Here is a 19,368-nt window from a genome sequence, read left to right on the forward strand (position 1 = left end):
GGGGGAAGAAGAGGGGAGAAGAGATACAGGAGAGAGGAGACAGAGAAAGGAGAGACAAAGACCAGGGAGCTCATAGCTAAAAACAGCCAAGAGAAGCTGATGTCACTGGCAAAAGAAACATATTCAGCTGATGGCGCCACACACCTCTGTCTTCCCATCACCATCAAAGTCACACAGAGCCAAGGAATGAACATTGTCTCCAGTAACCTGAAAATAAAACAGAAAGTCATTAATAAGTGATCCTTCCTTATTTAATCCAAACATATTAACCCCACGAAGGGAAGGTTACATAAACTACCAGTGATTTCCCAACATTACCCATATCCTTTCTAAAATTTATTTCTTGTGTGTGGGTATATACACGTGTGCATATTCTATGTTCTGTGTGGATGCACGTGTCTATGTGTGAGTAGGCCGAGGGAGGCCAGAGCAACCTCGGGTATCACCCCAGGAACTCTATTTGAGGTGGGTCTCTCACTGGCCTGCAGCTCCCAACCAGGTTAGACTGGATGGCCAGTGAATCCCAGGAATAACCCTGACTCCACATCCCCACTGCTGGAATTACAAGTTCAGACAAGCAGGTTCAATGCTTTTCTGTGAATTCTGAAGGCTGACCTCGGTCTTCAGGCCTTGAAGAGCACTCTAGCAATGAAGCCATCTCTCCAGTGCTATTATTCCATTCAGTTTTTAAAACTATTATTCACGGCAATCAGTAGTTTAAAAACAAAACAAAACAGAAACCATCTAAAGTGGGCGCAGTGCCGCACGCCTGTGATCCCAGCACTAAGGGAGGCAGAGGCAGGTCAGTCTCTGAGTTGCAGGCTAGCCTGGTCTACAGAGTAGCGAGTCCAGGGCACAGCCAAAGCTACACAGAGAACCCCTGTCTCAAAAAAAAAAAAAAAAAACCCCAAAAAAAAAAAAAAAAAAAAAAAACCCAAACGAACAACAAAAAAATCTAAAGAAAATTAAAAGTAGAAATGCTTAGAGTAGCAACATGTTTAGTTCTTCATACCGTCCAAAAGAGATCATTTCCTTCGTGATCAAATCCCTGAAGAGCACAATTTCCACCGATGATGGCAAGAGGTGGGGCGATGTCTCCCAGCGTTCCCAGCACAATGGCATTTGCCCCGTCTGCTACCTAAGAAGAAGGCAGGGCTCAGCCATGTGCAGGCACCCTGGGGGTGGCATTATCAGTGTATTCTCCAGGTACTCAACTGACTGGCCTCATCTCCTAAGAGGGCAGCGAGGCTTCCCTAGGGCCCGTACTGTGGCCTGGGCATAAACACACGCAGAGCTCAGCTCCCACACTAACACACAGTTTTGATAATCCAGGGCTCTCCAAGACTTCTGACTTCTGGGGACGGGCTTGGAGGGCGTATTCTCCCAATGACTAAGGCATGCACCTTTCAACACTCAAATTCTAAAATGTATTTTAAACCTTTTAGGTAGATTTTTTTGTACTGCATCCAATATTATATAATCTTTCAAATATGAAAAATTAAATACATATGGAGGGAAATATATCATAAATTACATCTATATAATATACATAAATATTTTAAAATATTGATTATAGAGAAATAGGAAATAGAAAGGCTAGCGACTGCATGTGAAAAGAAAATAGAAGGGGCTGCTAACTGAGAAAAAGGGGAGCAGCTGGAGAGCAGGTGGGAGCTGAGGAGAGAGAACAACTGAAAACATGCATATGAAGGATGAAACAATGCATTCCATGCTAACCTAAAAATTTTTAAAGAAATAGTATACATATGTACATACATATAATAAAGACAGCCCTCATAAAAAATTAAATTGCCAAAAGATTACCAAGTCAAGTTAATTGGTAAACAACAGGAGCCCGGTCTGCACCTATAGTCTCAGATAAACACAGAGCTGAGGCAGGAGAATTGCCTGAGTCTAGAAGTTTGAGATCAGCAAACATAGCAAGACCCTCTCACAAAGAACAACAACAGAACAAACAAACAAAAGGGGTGATAATGAGCTTGAAGAGTGAGCCGGATGAATATAGCAAACAGTTTGAACAAGAAACTCAGTAGAAAGGAAGCGTAAACAGCCAACGAAATGCAAATGTTGACTGTAAGTCACCTCCCTGCTCAGAGAAGCAGTGGTTAAAGAGCATCCACAGCTGGGGAGGAACTCCCCTAATTCAAGAGTGAGGAAGGAAAACAGGAGTCCTTGAGGGAGCAACTTTACAATAACTATCAAAACTTCATCCAGGCTGGTGGTGCCGGCCAGCCGACAGCCCGGGGTGAGAGCCCGCCCGCAAGGTTCAGGCCACCTGGGGCAAGTGGGCTGGGAGGGGCCGTAGGGGTTGCAGCCGTCATCAGGGGAAGTCAAGGCAGGAACCTGGATGCAGGACATGGAGGAACGCTGCTAACTGACTTGCTTCCCATGGCTGGCTCCTCCTACTTTCCACCTGCCCAGGGGTGGCACTGCCCACACGGGCTATTCACATCAGCTATTAATCAAGAGAATGTCCCCACAGGCTTGCCCACAGCCAATCTGATAGGGGCATTTTCTTACTTGAGGTCCCCTCTTTCCAGATAACTCTAGTTTATGTCAAGTTGACAAAAAAAACAGCATATTTGGCTACTTCATGAGATCAAGGCCAACCTGGGCAACTTAGTGAGACTCTTATCTCAAAATAAACCAGAGAAAAAAAGAAAAAGAGGGGAAGAAGAAAAGAGTAGGAGGAGAGAGGCTTTTGGCTCCACAATCATAGTTCTGGCTTTTAATTTTTTAAAGGTTTATTTATTTTGTCTATGTGTGTTTGTCTACATAAGTGCAGATGGAGTCTGCAGAGGCCAGAAGCTGGTGCCTCATAAGTGTTGGCAACATGTTCCAGGAGATCCAACCCCCTCTTCTGGCCTCCAAGGGCCCCAGGCATGCAGGTGGAGCTAGACATACATGCAAATACACCCATACACATATAGCAACAACAACAACAACATTTGTTTTTAAAAAGAAAGCTAGGTAGGCATGAGCTCATGAGAGCCAGAAAGCAACCTTCCTCCAAAGTTCCTGCTTGAGCTCCTGCCATGACTTCCTGCAACAACTGGGCTATAACCTGTAAGCTGAAAATAACCCTTTCCTCCCCTAAGTTCCTCTAGTCATGGTGCTTATCCGGAGCAACGGAATGAAGCAAGAACACACAGTAATTTCAAACCAGTATATTGCCAAGTGAAAAGACTACACATAAAAGCCACATTTCTTGGTGGGTTTTGTGTTTTGTTTTGTTTTGTTTTGTTTTGTACAAAGTATCTTCCTTTATAACCAGGGGTAGCCTTAAACTTACTATGTAGTCCAGGCTACCTTCAAACTCACAATCCTCCTCACTCAGCTCCTAAGTGTTAGAATTATACACTAATACTACCTATGCCTGGCTGAAAAGTTATCCAAACCAGACTGTCCATTAACTCATAAATAAATAAATACATAAATATATATATATATATATATATATATATATATATATATATAATCTTTTTGCACATGTATAGTAGCACATTTTTCTGCTACAACGGGAGTGAAGGAACATTAACACATGGTACAATATGAGCCAGACTGGAAAACATGCTGGGAAAAGCAGGCCAATCATAAACCCCATAGACATGGTTCCATATTCATGAAAACAGACTCCTGGCTGCTTAAGGCCAGAAGCTAAAAGGAAAATGGAGATACCTGTTTTGAGGCCTGGAGTTTCTTTTGGAGGTGATAAAAATGTTTACAATTGCTTGTAGGGGCTGGACAGATGGCTCAGTGGTGAAGAGTACTGGCTGCTTTTCCAGAGGACCCAGGTTCAATTCCCAGTACCCACATGGCAGCTCACAGCTGTCTGTAACTCCATTTTCAGGGGACCTGATAACCTCTCACAGATATACATGCAGCCAAAACACCAATGCACATAAAGTAAAATAAAACTGATTATTGTGAATGTCCTAAAACTCTGAAAAGTTCCAAACTAATTAATGGAGCACGCTATGTGAACTGTATAATTTTGAATCATTCTTTTAATACAGGAAAAAAGGCTACAATTATGTACTATGATTCCATTTTGCAAGAAATTTGCTTCTCCCCTAGCTGAGAACCGACCAGCAGCTGTTGGCTGCTGGGAGAGGGTGAGCCCCTTTTCTATGTACATATCTGAAGCATTAATCAGACTCACACTGTCATTAAAAAAAAAAAAAGATCCCCCAAAAGAGGGGGTGGTTTACGAAGTTGGAAGGGAGATGTGTTGTGGGGACCAGAGTCAAAGCTCAATATGATCAAGATACATTGTCTAAATGTAAAAATTTTTCAAAAAAATAAAAAGCATTTTTAGAGAACTTTTTAAAATTTTACTTTTATATACTTATTAAAAAATGAACAAACAAACTCTATAACCAGGCATAGTCGGTCTATGTCTACAGTCCCAGTACTCAGGAGACTGAAGAAGGAGGGTCACAAGTTCAAGAGCAGCCTGGGCAGCACAGTGAAACCTAATCTCAAAACACACACACATATACACACACCTGGGTGAATAAATTCAGATACTATTGTCTATAGGTGATTTTAAAGGTTATTTCTTCCCTGTCTTTCCTGTAAAAGCAGACAGCTCAGGCACTAAAGCTGCAGAAGCATGTAGATAGCAGGCAGCAGTAAGGACCTCCAACAAGCTACAAGGCCATCAGAGAACTGTTGGCTGGATTCCCAGCTCCTGGCTAGATTCCCAATAGATCTAAATAGTGCCACAGACAGACATGCTACACACCCTGGACTGTTACCAAATGTTTAACAATCATGACCCCACAAGCAGGCTCCAAATGCCTCAAACAGAAGTGAAGTGAGTTCCCCCTGATGGCCTTCTACAACAACCACAGAGAAAACACCCCAACAAACATCTTCAAACAAGTGACAGGGCTGGAAACAGCAGCTCAGTGACAGAACACTTAACTTGTATGCACACCCAAGGCTCTGAGCTCAGTCCCACACCGAACCCCACCATCAACAAAAAACTTCTTTTCTGACAAAACAAATAGGCAAAGCAACCAACCAAACAAATAGGCAAAGCAAAACAAAACGTGGGCATTAGCGGCTAATGGGGACGTGATGGCTAAAGGGGGCATACTTGCCTCTCTGTAGAACAAATCTGAATTATTGTAGATATCGTAAGCCAAAAGATTTGTCTGTGTCCCTACTAAAAGAGTGTCATAGCCAAGCTCAGGATTCAGGACTCCTGCAGTCAGGCAGCTGACTGTCTGGTTAATGTTGAGGAGAGAGACATCGGACTCCAGGGGGCTCTGGAACACTCTTGACGCATTGAAATGCTGGCTTCGTGTGTGAGGATTGTGAATAAAAACCTGAAAAGCAAAACAGTTATATTCCCTTAAAACATGCACGGATGCCAAATTCACATCATACTTTAAAAAAAAAATGGTTTAGTAGATACCAAGAATAACAAGAAGTCACTTTAATCTACAAAGCTTAAGATATTCATGCAAGGCCAGACCTGTGGCGAACACCTTTAATCCCAGCAGCACTCAGGAGGCAGAGGCAGGCAGATCTCTGTGAGCTTGAGGCCAGCCTGGTCCACATAGTGAGCTCCGTGACAGTCAGGACTCACAGAATCTCAAAAAACAGAGAAGTGATACTCACACACAGTTCTGTGGGTGGCCAACTTCCAGTCTTTGTGAATGATGGAAATCCAGTGGCTCTTAGCCTTGTGGTGAAAGTGAAGAGCAAGCTCTAGCCATTGCTTATGAGGACAGCACGCATGCTCTCCACCAGCAGGATGTGCAAGGCTTAGGCACAGCGGCCTCTACCTAGTGTTAGGTACAGGAAGCAGGTACTGGCTTCAGTGCTGGCGCCATTACACAACCAGAGCTCGCACTTCCCGCAGTATCCTCTACCCCAGCCCCAGGTAAATTCCCTTCCCAACCCTTAAAACGGTCTATGAGTGTAATGTGTTTTACAAGCTTAAATTGTGTCCTATGAATCAAATTCTTGAAGACTTTCAGTCTCTACTAGTGGGACCAAGAATGAAGATTAGTCGAAAGGACAGAAACTCAACCTCTGCATCATAAGATCATCTGAGTGACGTCATACAGTACTCAAGTTCCCTGAGCACCACCCGTGAAAATGGGAGTTTAAGTTAGAAAATGAATTTTGTACAGTGCAGTGACATTAGCCCCGAGATGGAGAACCGGGGTGGGGTGGAATGGCCTGTGGCTTCTAAAGAGCCGCTGCGAAGGGGGAAAATACACAGTATTGAGATCCTGTGACTGTATGTACATGCGTACATGAGCACCCACAGAGGCCAAAAGGCTTGATCCCCTAGAGCCGGAGCCACAGGTGGCTATGAGCTGATGATGTGGGTGCTGGGAACAAACCCCAGGCTTCTTAGAGAGCAGCAAGGTTAAGCGCTGAGCCATCTCTCCAGCTCCCTCACTGAGAGCATTTTTATTATCTTGAGAAGGGGTTTCTATGTAGCCCTGGCTGTCCTGGGACTAGCTTTGTAGACCAGGCTGGCCTTGAACTCAGAGATCTGCCTGCCTCTGCCTCCCCGAGTGCTGGAATTAAATGCCAGCCTGGTGTTTTCATTACCTGAAAAAAAAAAAAATTGAGGGATTATTATGACAAAAGAATGAAAAATACTAAATTGAAAATCCTTGAGCCTTAATTTTAAATATTTCATTCCTTCAGTATATAAACAGTATTAATTGTAAATTATTACCTACACAAAGTGGTTTCTTTCTTTCTTTATTTTTGGTTTGTTTGTTTGTTTGTTTAAAACAGAGTTTCTCTGTGTAGGTTGGCTGTCCTGGGCTCACTTTCTATACCAGGCTGGCCTTGAACTCACAGAGATCCACCTGCCTCTGCCTCCCAAGTGCTGGGATTACAGGTGTGCTCAACACGCCCGGATACAAAGTAGTTTCTTTTAGAAAAATACTACTGTAGAAAAAGTGGGGCCAACAAGACAGCTCAGCAGTGAGGGAGCTTTCTACCAAGCCTGCATCGATCCCAAGGACCCACGATAGGAGAGCACTGCCTTCACCTGACCTCATACACACACCGTGGCACCACGCACACAGCCACATATACATGCACACACACAAATTAACTAATTTCAAATAGATTCCAAAGGACTAACCAGAAACCACGAGGAAAGTGTGTGCAGCAATTGAATTGTTTAATGGTCTCATGTGTGTGGTATTTTACAAGTTCTTATAAACATCCGTTGTACTTGAAATGACTTACATATGGAGTCAGAAGGGTTAAGGGCCTGATTACAAGTGATGGGGCTGAAACAAGAAGCCTGGTATGATCAGACCATGAATGGCATGAGTCACCGCATCACACTTCATTTTTTAATAGCTCTGAACAAAGGAATGCCTAAAGTCTTACAGAAATTAGACATCGAGAAAGAACAGGAAGGGAAGTAACTAGTACACCCCAGAGTCTGGAATGAAAAGTCAAGTTTTTGCCAAAAGCAACAAGAAGCCCCAGGTCAGACTGCTCCTGGTCCTGTCTACAAACACACACACACACACACACACACACACACACACACACACACACACACGGTCCCTAAGGAGGCCTATGAACAGACTATTCCTTTCAAAGGAATGGCTGTAGGTGACAGAGCATTGTCCTAGATAAGACACTGGTGATCAAGGACCATGCATGTAGATAACCTAGAACCCCAGCCCTGCTCAGATGTAGCCCTTGGCAGCTCAGTATCCAGGTGGATTCCCTAGTAAGGAGAACAGGGACTATCTCTGACATAAACTCAGTGGCTGGCTCTTTGACCTCCTCCCCCACCCCACCCTGAGGGAGGAGCAGCCTTGCTAGGCCACAGAGGAGGGCAGTGCAGCCAGTCCTGATGAGACTTGATAATCTAGGGTCAGATGGAAGGGGAGGACCACCCCAATCAATGGACTTGGAGAGGGGTAAGGAGGAGATGAGGGAGAGAGGGTGGGATTGGGAGGGAATGAGGGAAGGGGCTACAGCTGGGATACAAGGTAAATAAACTGTAATTAATATAAAAAATAAGAATTTAAAAAATTTAAAAAAAAGACAGTGGTGATCTAAACAAACTGATTCCCCAGCTCTGTAGTAAGGAAAAAAAAAAAAAAAAAATGTGCCCTCCCTGAATCAATGTTCGTCTTTTGAGAAAGTGCTTTCTCTTTCTTCAAGAATAACATTAAGGTGACTCAAACTAAAAAAACAAAACAAAACAAAACAACAACAACAACAACAAAAAACTGTATGTTCTTCCTCATATGTGGATCTATAATCTAAAATTTAGAAGGAAAGTCAATAGAGAATAACATATGGTGATTTAAAAAAGGGGGGGCTGGAGAGATGGCTCAGGGGTTAAGGCTACTCCTCCAGAGGTCCTGAGTTCAATTCCCAGCACCCACATGGTAGCTCACAACCATCTATAATGTGATCTGGTGCCCTCTTCTGGTGTGCAGGCAGAATATTGTACACATAATAAATAAATATTTTTTTTAAAAAAGGACAGAATGCAGGCAAAAAGAAACAGTCATGAAAGAGGATATACATATTTTTTCTAGTTTCAGTTCTGTTATTGTGTGTGTGTGTGTGAGAGAGAGAGAGAGAGAGGTGGATCTGTGAATTCAACTTTCTGCATACTAAATTAAATTAGCAAGAGCCATTTTTACACTGCAAAAGAATCCAACATGTGTTCATCCTTTGAGGCCATGACTGGACTTGCTTTTTAACTCAACTGCCATAAGTGTAGCAGGAACTAGATGTAACTATTCACAGAATAAATCTGTTGAAATAACCCATCTAGAAAAAGTATTTTGTTGGGTTTTTTTGTTGTAACCTGAAAATTTTTCTTTTTTTCTGCTATTTAAAGTTATATCAGGACACTCTACTATAGTGTTATTTAATATGTAAACCATATTGCTATTTAGAAATTATGGTTTAAAAATAAACAAACAAAACCAAAGAAACTTCTTTCGAAAAGTTCTTACCCTGTCAGAACGGATGGTAAGGCCCCACTGCTAAAGACAATATTTACATCTCATTAAACTCAAGAGTCAAGCTGGTGCCTAATGAGAAGCTTCACTGCTACTGACTACTATTTATGATACTGGAAAGTATTCTGCACAATTCTGCAACTGACTACTATTTATGATACTGGAAAGTATTCTGCACAATTCTGCTACTGACTACTATTTATGATACTGGAAAGTATTCCGCACAAACCATCAACTCATCCAGAAACCCTGAGATCTACAAAGGTGACCTGCCTGTATGATATGCCACTGCAATAATGGCACAAATGTTGCGGGAGTAACCCCTCACCCTCTGATTGGATTTAAGGCCCACTCCATGAGCTAGAAACCACGCCTGGCACTGCTCAAGTGGCCAAAAACCTGAGGCTGGATTGGCCATGGGCCTAAGGGAAAACCAAATACTACCATTCTGCTAAAGGAACATAACAGTAAAATAACTCCCAATGACACTCTGCTATATCTGTAGATCAGTGCCTAACCCAGCCATCGTTAGAGAAGCTTCTTCTTGCAGTATATGGGAACTAACACACAACTAGACAATGTGCAGAAAGTGAGAGCTTTTGGAATGTTCAGTCCTAAGTGGAATGTCTTCATTAAACCCTCCACTCAGAGCCCTGGGAGCTATGCAGAAAAGAAGGCAGAAAAACTGTTAATCCCCAAAGGGGATGGATGGCTCCAACAACAACAACAACAACAAAATGACTCCAAATGACTCCTTCAGACACAACAGGGCTGTGATAGCATGAAGAGGACCTGCCCAAGTTCAAGCCAGGTGAGGTCTCAGCGCTCAGAGTGGTAAGTGGTCATGCGCTGCCACCTCTAACCAAGACGTTATCTGCAATTAATAACCACTTGCAAAAAATTTTTAGTTTCCTCCAAGGAGTCTCATGAGATATGAGTCTCATGAGATATGAGTCTCATGAACCACACTTCAGGGTAGGCCCCATGTCCTGGAGTACATGGCCAACACATAATAAACTTAATGGTATTTTTGTAGACATTTGTCTCATGTTGCTTTGTTTGGGCATTTGGGGGGCGGGCTTGTATATTCTGGTGTGTGTGTGTGTGTGTGTGTGTGTGTGTGTGTGTGTGTGTGTGTTTAGGTTTTGTTTTTGTTGTTTCTTAAGGAGAAAAAGGAGAAAAGGGCATGGAGTTGTGTGGGTGGGGAGATAGGAGTTGGGAGAGAGAAAAAGTATGATCAGAATATATAGTATATATTATAGTATATAGTATATATATAGTATGAAAATTTGCTTTTTCAATACATGAAATATCCTTGTCAGGGTTTAGATGTGATAATGAAGGTCTCCTTCTAGGGATGCGGCCCCAGTGAGCAGAGCAGGCTTTAGCGTCACCTAGAAATGCCTGTTCTATTTTTATCCTTTCTGCAGTACCGAGGACTAAACCTAGAGCTCTGACCATGCTAGGCCAGCACCCTACCAGTGAGCCTCATCCCTAGCCCTTTTCATTTCCAAGACAAGGTCTTGCCCAAGCAAATCTTCAACTTGCTGTCCTGCCTCTGTTTATGGAGCAGTTATGAATCCAGGCCTCTGCCGCCATGCCTGACTGCAATGTGTCTTTTTTGGGGGGTGGAGGGGGTTGTTTGCTTATTTGTTTGGTCTGTGTTGTTTGGTTTTTGTTTTGGACTCCAACTTTTGATAATCCTCCTGTCTCTGTCTCTTAGTATGCTGGCATATACTACCACACCCAGCTGGAACATTTGTTTTTAAAGAATATATTTACATCTTATATGGATCATAAAATGTTAATTTTTAAACTTTATTTATGTGTGCCTGCACCACAGCATGTGTATGGAGATCAAACGGCAATCCGTGGATTTCATTCTCTCCTCTGCCACTGCAGACCTCAAACCGTTATGCTGAGCCACTTCACCAGTGAACCAATTTTTGGTTTTTGGTTCTCACCTACCTAGATGAGAACACCAGCATGACTGGTCCAGTAGGGCCTCCCAGTCATTCTGCTTGATAGCAGAAGTGCCTGATTTGATAGTGTTACCTCTGTTCTCTTAATCAGGCTACCCCAGTCATTTCTGGGGGCTATTGTGGTTTACCTGATTTGATAATGTTTTGCTATCTGCTGCTTCTACCTACCTGTCTACTAATTTTTCCTCTACCTTTGCTTGCCACATGCTTAAACTCACTCCTTTCAATCTGAATGTACACGATCATAGATCTTTCTCTGCACCATACAGAACAAAAACAAGACAGACAGCAAAATCGCAGCCCTTCCAGTCTCTTTGTGTTCTGGCTCATTTCAAGACTGTTGCACTTCCTGATCCTTCTGCCTACAAAGCAGTCAGCCCACACGTCTACAAGCTCGTTTTTCATTTCCTTCAAACCTCTGAACAAATGTGACCAGAGGCCTGTCTGGTCACCCTCTCAATCAACAAGTCCCGTCAGTCCTGTTAGTATTTTGAAACACAACCTCTTCCTGGGTTACCCAGCAACTTATGATGTCATCATGTGTCGCCAACCAGGTGGCTGCACCTGGAAGGCGTGGTTACCTTGCCCCTTAAAGGGCCAACCCCAACACGTGGTCTCTCTCTTACTCTCTCTTCTCTACACTCCCTTACTCTCCTCTCTTACTCTCTCTCTCTCTCTCTCTCTCTCTCTCTCTCTCTCTCTCTCGGCAACCCTTCCCTTTTCTCTCCCTCTCCATGTACTGCTTCCCCCTTCCTCCATACCCTCCTAATAAACCTCTTGAAGAGAATATCGGCCAGCCTCATGCTTTTCAAGTCCCCTTACTATTTTCGCTTACGAACATAGTACGTGTGTAATTAAATTGCAATAGCAATGTGTATAGCACATAAACAGGTCATATATTACACATTCTAACATGATATATCATGCATATGTCATATACACACTCAATTAACCGTCTGGTGCTCTCTCGAATGTAAGCTCCACGTGTGAAACTTCACTTACCACCATACCTGCAGAGTTAAGAAAAGCGCCCAGCACAGGATTAGGCCTTAAATCAGTGGCTAAGGTTACCCAATGGGATACGTTAGCCGGTTATTCTGCTTCAGGACTCCTATCTTTGCACTAGGACTTGAAAATGCACACATGCCCGTGTGGATGTGAATTTCTTCTGAATGTCTGTCAGTGCCTGGGGTTGAGGCGGCACTGGAGATTGAACCTATGGTGTTGAGTATGGTAGGCAAACATTCTACCACTGGGTTACATCATCAGTCTTTTGAATTTTATCTTATTGCATTGTGTGTGTGTATGTGTGTGTGTGTGTGTGTGTGCATCTGTCTGCACATGTCTGTCTGTTCAGGCTCCATGGCACGTAATTGGAGGTCACATGACAACAATTTACAAGAGTCAGTTCTCTCTCCATTATGTGTGTCCCTAGAATAGAACTCAGATCATCAAGCTTGGCAGTAGGTGTCTTTATCCAATAAGCAATCTCTCCACCTGCTCCCCTTTTCTAAATTTTAATTTTGAGACAGGGTCTCCCTATGTAGCCCAGGCTAGCTTTGAACTTTGATCCCAACCTCCTGAATATGTGGAATAACTGCATCAGGCTTGCTAGTGCCTCTTATAAATAGCATCAATTGTCAGGCCCAATGCTTATCACCTAACTTCATTATACCAGCTAATGAAATCATTACATTGCAGCTATGTATACCAAGACACAGCATATAAAGTAGCATTCAACATACGTGTGTCTTGAAAACTCATCACACAAATGTAAGTAACTGTGTAAAGACAACCACACTGGGTCTTACGAGATGCATTCAATCTCACTTCCACAACTTTTTTTCTGTTTTCAAACTGAATCTCACTCACTCTGCAGCCCAAGCTGACTTCAAACTTCCTCTTGCCTCAGTCTCCTGTACTGGACTCACACGGTACAGGTGTGAGCTACCATATAGATCTTCTTTTCCAAAGCCTTCTAGTTCAGCAATCTCAGACACTCACACTAAAGTGAACCTCTCTGAACTATTCCTAATCAGTAAATCGGGAATAACGAAAAGAAATTAACAGCCACTAACAGCGACTACTTCTGATACATCGTATTGTTACTGTTATTCGTTCAATGCTGGAGGTTATGAAATTAAAATTGGTAAAGCAAGAATCCGCTACAGCTGTGCTACACTGGTATTTACACCCTTGTAGCAATGATGCTGAGAGAATTAACACATAAATTTTGTACCTGTTAGAAGTTGTATTTCTGAAGTCACTATAGTCCTTGTATTTTGTACATGTTTCCATCACTACACAGGGCCTTGACCTGCCTTGTCTGTGGTCTTTCTTTATGCTCTCTAAAAATATCGACCTCATTTTATCTCTGAATCCTCAAAATCTAGCGTGAAAGAAGTGTCAAGTGTAAAGGTGAATGGTGAGTGATCTTTTATCCCGTGCCTCTGACACCTTTCCCAGTACGTGGCTCATAATAACCATTTAATGAATACTTAAGTTATGGGGAAAGATATGAATGTACGTGATCAAGGACCAAAAATACAATCTAAATTTAAGGTTGGGGCCGTTGTAGTCTTTTCCCCCCTCTCCCTGTAAAGAAGCAAGTGTGGAGGACAGAGGCTCTAGGCAAGAATCTGGAGTCAGTAATCACTGCTAATCCTGCCCAAGCCCTCCTCCTCCTCCTTTCCCTAAGCTCCTCATCTGCCCTCAATATTGTCCAACACAAAGAACCTGGCGATGAAAGAAACATCACTACTCCAAAGCTGTTCCTCCGAAGCCCCACATGGGTGGGACTGAGGCCCAGGACAGTAGCAACCGGTTGCCAGGCAATGCGAGCTAGGGGCGGGGCAGCGTGAGGGGCGGGATCTGGATGCCGGCGGAGTTCGGGTGGGAGCGGTTACCTTGCCCGCTTGGGTGGCGGCGGCCAAGCACGGGTGGGTCCCGTCGTAGCGCCCTATGGCCACCATGCGGGGGCTGATTTTGTGGCGCAGTTTCAGGGTGAACACAGGCAGCAGCATGACGGAGGCAGCTTGGGGGTGGAAAGGCAGGCACCCGACGCAGGTGCCTGGCGGACCGGTTGCCTGGCAGCGGGGGATGGGTGCGAGGAAGCGGGACACCGGAACGCCCCAGGCCCCGCGCTCGAAGCGCGCCCCCGGGACGACCCGAGACGCCCACTCTCTCTGCGCCTGCGCGAACCCGCCCAGCCGCAGAGCTGCGCAGGACCGCATTAGCTCGTGCGACTGCGCAGTGGCGTCGGGCCGTGTTAAAACGAGTTCTTTCTCGGTACTCAGGCTGATGCTGTAAGGTAGGGTTAGATGCAATACTTGGCGTCTGGGGAGGCGGTGTCTGAGCCAGTACCGCCTCAAGATTTTCTCTAGCACGTCAGCCAAGCTGCACCCCCGTACACACACACACACACACACACACACACACACACACACACACACACACTATGCCACCCAAGCCAAAGGGACATTGGTTCAAGAGCTAATACCTGAAGCCGGCGGTTGGCTCAATGGGTGGAGACGCTTTGATGTCAAGCCTGATGACCCGAATTCCAGGTTAAAAACCAGCTCCACGGGCATGCACATGCACGATAAATAAAGTGTAATATTAAAAAAAGAGTAATATTTAAAAAATATTAAAAAGTGTCTCTGCTTTACCTATTATGTCCAGGCAAACGACAATAGTAACCTGAAAATAACAATCCCCTCAAAATAATAATAATAATAATAATAATAATAATAATAATAAAGTTTTCAGATCATGTTTAAGTAGTTTAGGCGATGAATGTAGGTAGGAGAGAAAGATGCCAAGTTAAGCAGGTCTCTCCCAAGTCCAGTTAACCCATCACATCCGCTCAGAGTCGAGAATTGCAACACAATTAGCATTTGCTAGGAAGGATGCCTTCATAGAGACAGCACTCCCCTGTGGGGGAATTTTCTTAATTAATGGTGGATTTGTGAAAACCCAGTCCACTGTGGGTTGCCACCCCTGGGAGGGTGGTTCTGGGTTGCATAAAAAAATCAGGATGATCAACCCATGGAGGCAGGCCACGGAGCCCAAGCCAGTAAGCAGCATTCTTACATGCCTTTGCATTAGTGCCTGGCTCCTTGAGTCCTTCCCGTGGCTTTCCCTGGGACTACCCCCCAGGATATGGAAACCAAATAAACCCTTTCCTCCCCAAGCTGTTTTTGATCATGGTCTTTATCACAGCAAAAGAAAGCAAACTGAGACAGTGCATAAGCCAATTCCTGATGCTCTATAGGGGCTCCAAAAATAGCTACTAATACTACATTTCAGTGACTGGGCTATCTGGGCCCTACTGGGGTGTCCATAGTAATAAATTTAGCATCTTTTTTTCTTTTCTCTTTTTAGTAGATGGTATTGTACCACTTTTCAGCCCTGGGTTTGGAAAGCCAATCTAGCTAGTCAAGTTCTACTAGGCTAGATCAGGACCAACCTATTAGGTCTCCTCCTAATGAAGGGCAGGGGCCTTAGGTAGCTCCTGCGCCTGGTCCTCACCTTGAGCTTGCACAGCATCACCGCTAGATGGTGTGCAAGTGTCAAAAAAGAAAGGGGTTCTGGCCAAGAGGAGGCGGGGTGAGTGGTCCTGCTTCCTCAGGACCAGGACAAGGCTTCCAACAGTAACAAAGCTCGCTTCTCAAGGCCTGATGGGGCTAGAGAAAGATGCTGAAATGAAACTCACAGAGTGCATTCCAAGGAAGGCCAGCTGGAGAAACACTTTTATTTTTCTTTGGTCTTTGAGATAGCCCAGCTGGCTTTGGACTCATGGCAATCTTCTTGCCTCTGTCTCCCCTTAACATAATATGAAGATGGAGCTATCTGGGGATCATTCACGCCTCTTCTAACGCCTGTCTCCACACAGCAGATCTGTGAAGGAGTCCCCAACTCTTCAAGATGAGTGCCCATGGGATCCCTCCACAATTCATGGAGGAAACATTTCAGGAGACCTTTGGAGCAGAGCACGTTGCCCAGGGCCAAGCTCTGTGGGCTGTCCTACATGCCCGTCAGGAGCAGCCCTCACTGGTGTGCCAGCCTCCAGTCTCCTTTTCTAGAGTCTTGGTGGCTCTGTGGTGCATTTGCTATGAGCCACAAGGTAAAGCTGACCATGTCTCCCCTCAGCCCATTTCACACATGCATGTCAGAAAAGACATGAAACATGTATGTTTAGTATCACTCGCTTGTCACATAGGAAAAACAGTTACCTTCTGGCCAGTGGACAGGCAGGAGCCACCTATAAGAATAATAGTCACCATGTGCCAGACCGCTGAAGTTCTTTCACTTAACTTCGATCCTATGAGATAAGGAACATTATCACCTCTGTTCTTCCAGATGGAGAAAATAATGTCTATCCCAGATCCTTCCTAGTTCACTAGTCCCAGCTACACTACAGAACTGATATTGTAAGGAAATATCGCTAAAATTTCCCATCCTCCACCTCAGAAACCCATCAGAACCAGGAAGATCTAGTATACCAGACAACAGGGGACCTTGTGGTAAATGTCAGTGCCTTTGTCTGACTCCATGATGCCACCTCCTTTTCTCACTTTTTGGGACCCAGGGATGGTGGCAGCTCCTTTCTGCACAACTGCCAGATTCCCATTTGCTTCTCAGTTCAGCCCAGCCTGCTCTTGCCCATGCGGCCCTTGCTTCCCATGCGGCTGTGAGAGCTTATCCTGCTGACAAGTTTACCCCACACATGCCACTCCAACATGAGGATCTTTTTAATAGAGTATGGCAGGACACACCCATGGCCCCAGCACAGGGAGGGAATTGTAAGTTGGAGGGCAGTCTGGTCTCCAATTACAGGTCAGCTAGTGAGATCCTCTCTCACAGTGGGAGGAAGCTGGGCAAGGCACACGGTCTCTCTTAGTATCATCTCTTAAAACTGAACGTTAATCCACGTGCTGGTTAGTTCTTACAGTAAGCTTGACGGTAGTCTAGAGCAGACGTTCTCAACCTGTTGGTTCGCGACCCCCGTGCGGTACACAAATCACATGTTTACATTACGATGCAAAGCAGTAGCAAAGTTACAGTTTTCAAGTAGCAACGAAATGATTTTGTGGTTGGGGGTCACCACCCATTGTATTAAAGGGTCACCGCGTTAGGAAGGTTGAGAACCACTGCTCCAGGGTCTCCTACGAAGAATGACCCTCAGCCCAGACATTGCCCAGGCTAAATTGGCCTGTGGCGCTTCTTTTGCTGATTGATGCAGGGAGGCCCCGCCCACTGTGGGCGGTGCCACCCCTGGTGGTCCTGGGTTGCGTAAGAAAGCTGGCTGAGTTCAGTCGGAGGGAGCATGGCAGTGAGCAGCCTTTCTCCCTCTGTGGTTTCTGCTTCTGTCATGCTCCTGCCTTGACTTCCTGCCTGGGCTTCCCTTAAGGAGCAACTGTAGGCTGAGATAAATCCTTTACTCCCGAGTTACTTTTGTCATAGTGTTTATCACAACAGCAGAAAAAGCGAACTAGAACAATCCACATCTAACTCAAAATAAATTTAATTTTTAAAAGTTTTTTTAATAGGGTTATAGCTCAGTGCTACAGCACTTGCTGACTTAAATCCTAAGTTTTTAAAAAGACGAACAATTAAAAGTTTAAAGGCAAAAACAAACAAGGGACCCAAGCATGGTGGCACACACCTTTGATCCCGCTTGGAGGAAGAGGCAGAGGGGTCTCTGCAAGTTCCGGGCCAGCCTGGGCTACATACTGGAGTTTCAGGACAGCCAAACCTTTGTAGTGAGACTCCTCATTTTTTTAAAAAGGGGATGGGGAGTGACAAACAGCGTGAAGGGCACCAAGAAGAAAACACAGAGGATCAGATGTGAATGATAGATAGACAGACAGACAAATAGATAGATTGGTAGACAATGGAGGTGGCCTAGAAGGGCACATAACTTTAAAATCTGTTGCAGAGGAGGAACGAGAGAATCCCTGGTGCTTGTGTAGCTGTCACTAAGCTGCTGTGTATTCAGAATACTTGCACCTCCGCATGTAGATATGAAGCTGCCTTCTTTCTCCACATGAGTATTTAGGACTCACAGCTATGAAACTATAACAGAGACAGTTGAGATAAGAGGCTGAAAAGTGGAGGCATTCTTGCAGGACAGCACCCTGCCTGCACTGCTTTTGGGGATTTAAAGATATACTTTGGGGACTGCAGAGAGATAGCTTGTTGGCTAAAACGCACTAACTGCTCTTCCAGAGGACCAAGGTTCAATTCCCAACACCCACATGGCAGCTTGAAACCATCTGTACCTCCAGGTCAAGATAATCTGGCACCCTCTTTCGGCCTCTGTGGGTACCGCTTGCATGTGGTGTATGGATATACATGCATGCAAAACACACAAACACATAAAAAAAATAAATAACAGCTGAAGAGATGACTCAGTGGTGAAGAGCAATTTTTGTTCTTGCAGAGGATCTGGTTTCTATTCCCAGAACTCACACAGTTGCTCACAACAGTATGTAACTCTAGTAACAGGAGATACACACTCTTCTGGCTTCCTGCAGTACCAAGTACACACATGCTACACAAAAACACACAGGCAAAACAAAAAAAAAACAAAACAAAACTCATTTTATCTATCTATCTATTTATTTATTTTAAGACGGGGTTTCACTGTATAGCCTTGTCTGCCTGGACTCACTTTGCAGACATCCCCCTGCCTCCCAGAGTGCTGGGATCACAGGCATGCACCACCATGCCCAGCCTCAAAAATAATTTTTTAAAAATAAGTAAGTATTGACAATGCACTCTCCAACATGCTAGCCATGGGTCATGCAGCTTTGGAAAATTTGAAAAGTGAGTGATTCAAATTTATGCCCGCTGCAAGTATAAACTATACTTTGCATTTGTTTTTGTTTGGGGTTTTTGTTGTTTGTTTGTTTTTGAAACAAGTTCTCTCTACATAGCCCTGGCTACCCTGGAACTTACTATGTAGACCTGGCTAACCTCAAGCTCATAGAGGTCTGCCTCCAGAGCCCTGGGATCAAAGGGGTGTACCACCGTGCCCAGCACAGTCTGCTTTTTATAGAGGTGGTATGAAAAATAATTTAGACCAGGTGTGATCCCATGCTTGTGATCCCAGCACTTGGAAAACTAAGGCAAGAGGATCCCAAGTTTAAGAGGGGTAAGGTGGAGGGAAGGAGGGTGAGAGGAAGACCCTATCTCAAAACAAAAACAACCAAATAATTTAATGAGAAAAGATAAGACAGAAATTCTAAAAGTGCAAATAAATAAATGAATGAATAAATAAATGGGTATAATTACTAAAGAGGTCAAGAAATTCCCAGTGTATTTTTTTTTTTTTTTGGCTTGGAACATTTATATCAGCACATAAATATGCTGTT

At 44.2% G+C, this 19,368-nt stretch overlaps 1 protein-coding gene across 1 annotated transcript in view; it reads right to left on the reverse strand.

Moving 5' to 3' along the window:
• Window positions 1-14,164, reverse strand: part of Bbs2 (Bardet-Biedl syndrome 2) — a 34,626-nt gene extending 20,462 nt beyond the window's left edge. The window contains exons 1-4 of the mRNA XM_055620862.1: window positions 13,897-14,164; window positions 5,130-5,357; window positions 1,013-1,138; window positions 145-207 (exon numbers count right to left, since the gene is read on the reverse strand). Of these exons, the coding sequence (XP_055476837.1) occupies window positions 145-207; window positions 1,013-1,138; window positions 5,130-5,357; window positions 13,897-14,013 (534 nt within the window). The 5' untranslated portion in view covers window positions 14,014-14,164. The remainder of the gene's footprint in view (window positions 1-144; window positions 208-1,012; window positions 1,139-5,129; window positions 5,358-13,896) is intronic.
• Between the last annotated feature and the right edge of the window lie 5,204 nt (window positions 14,165-19,368).

Source organism: Psammomys obesus, unplaced genomic scaffold, assembly GCF_907164565.1.
Source record: "Psammomys obesus unplaced genomic scaffold, mPsaObe1.curated_primary_1811, whole genome shotgun sequence".
Taxonomy (NCBI): Eukaryota; Metazoa; Chordata; class Mammalia; order Rodentia; family Muridae; genus Psammomys; species Psammomys obesus.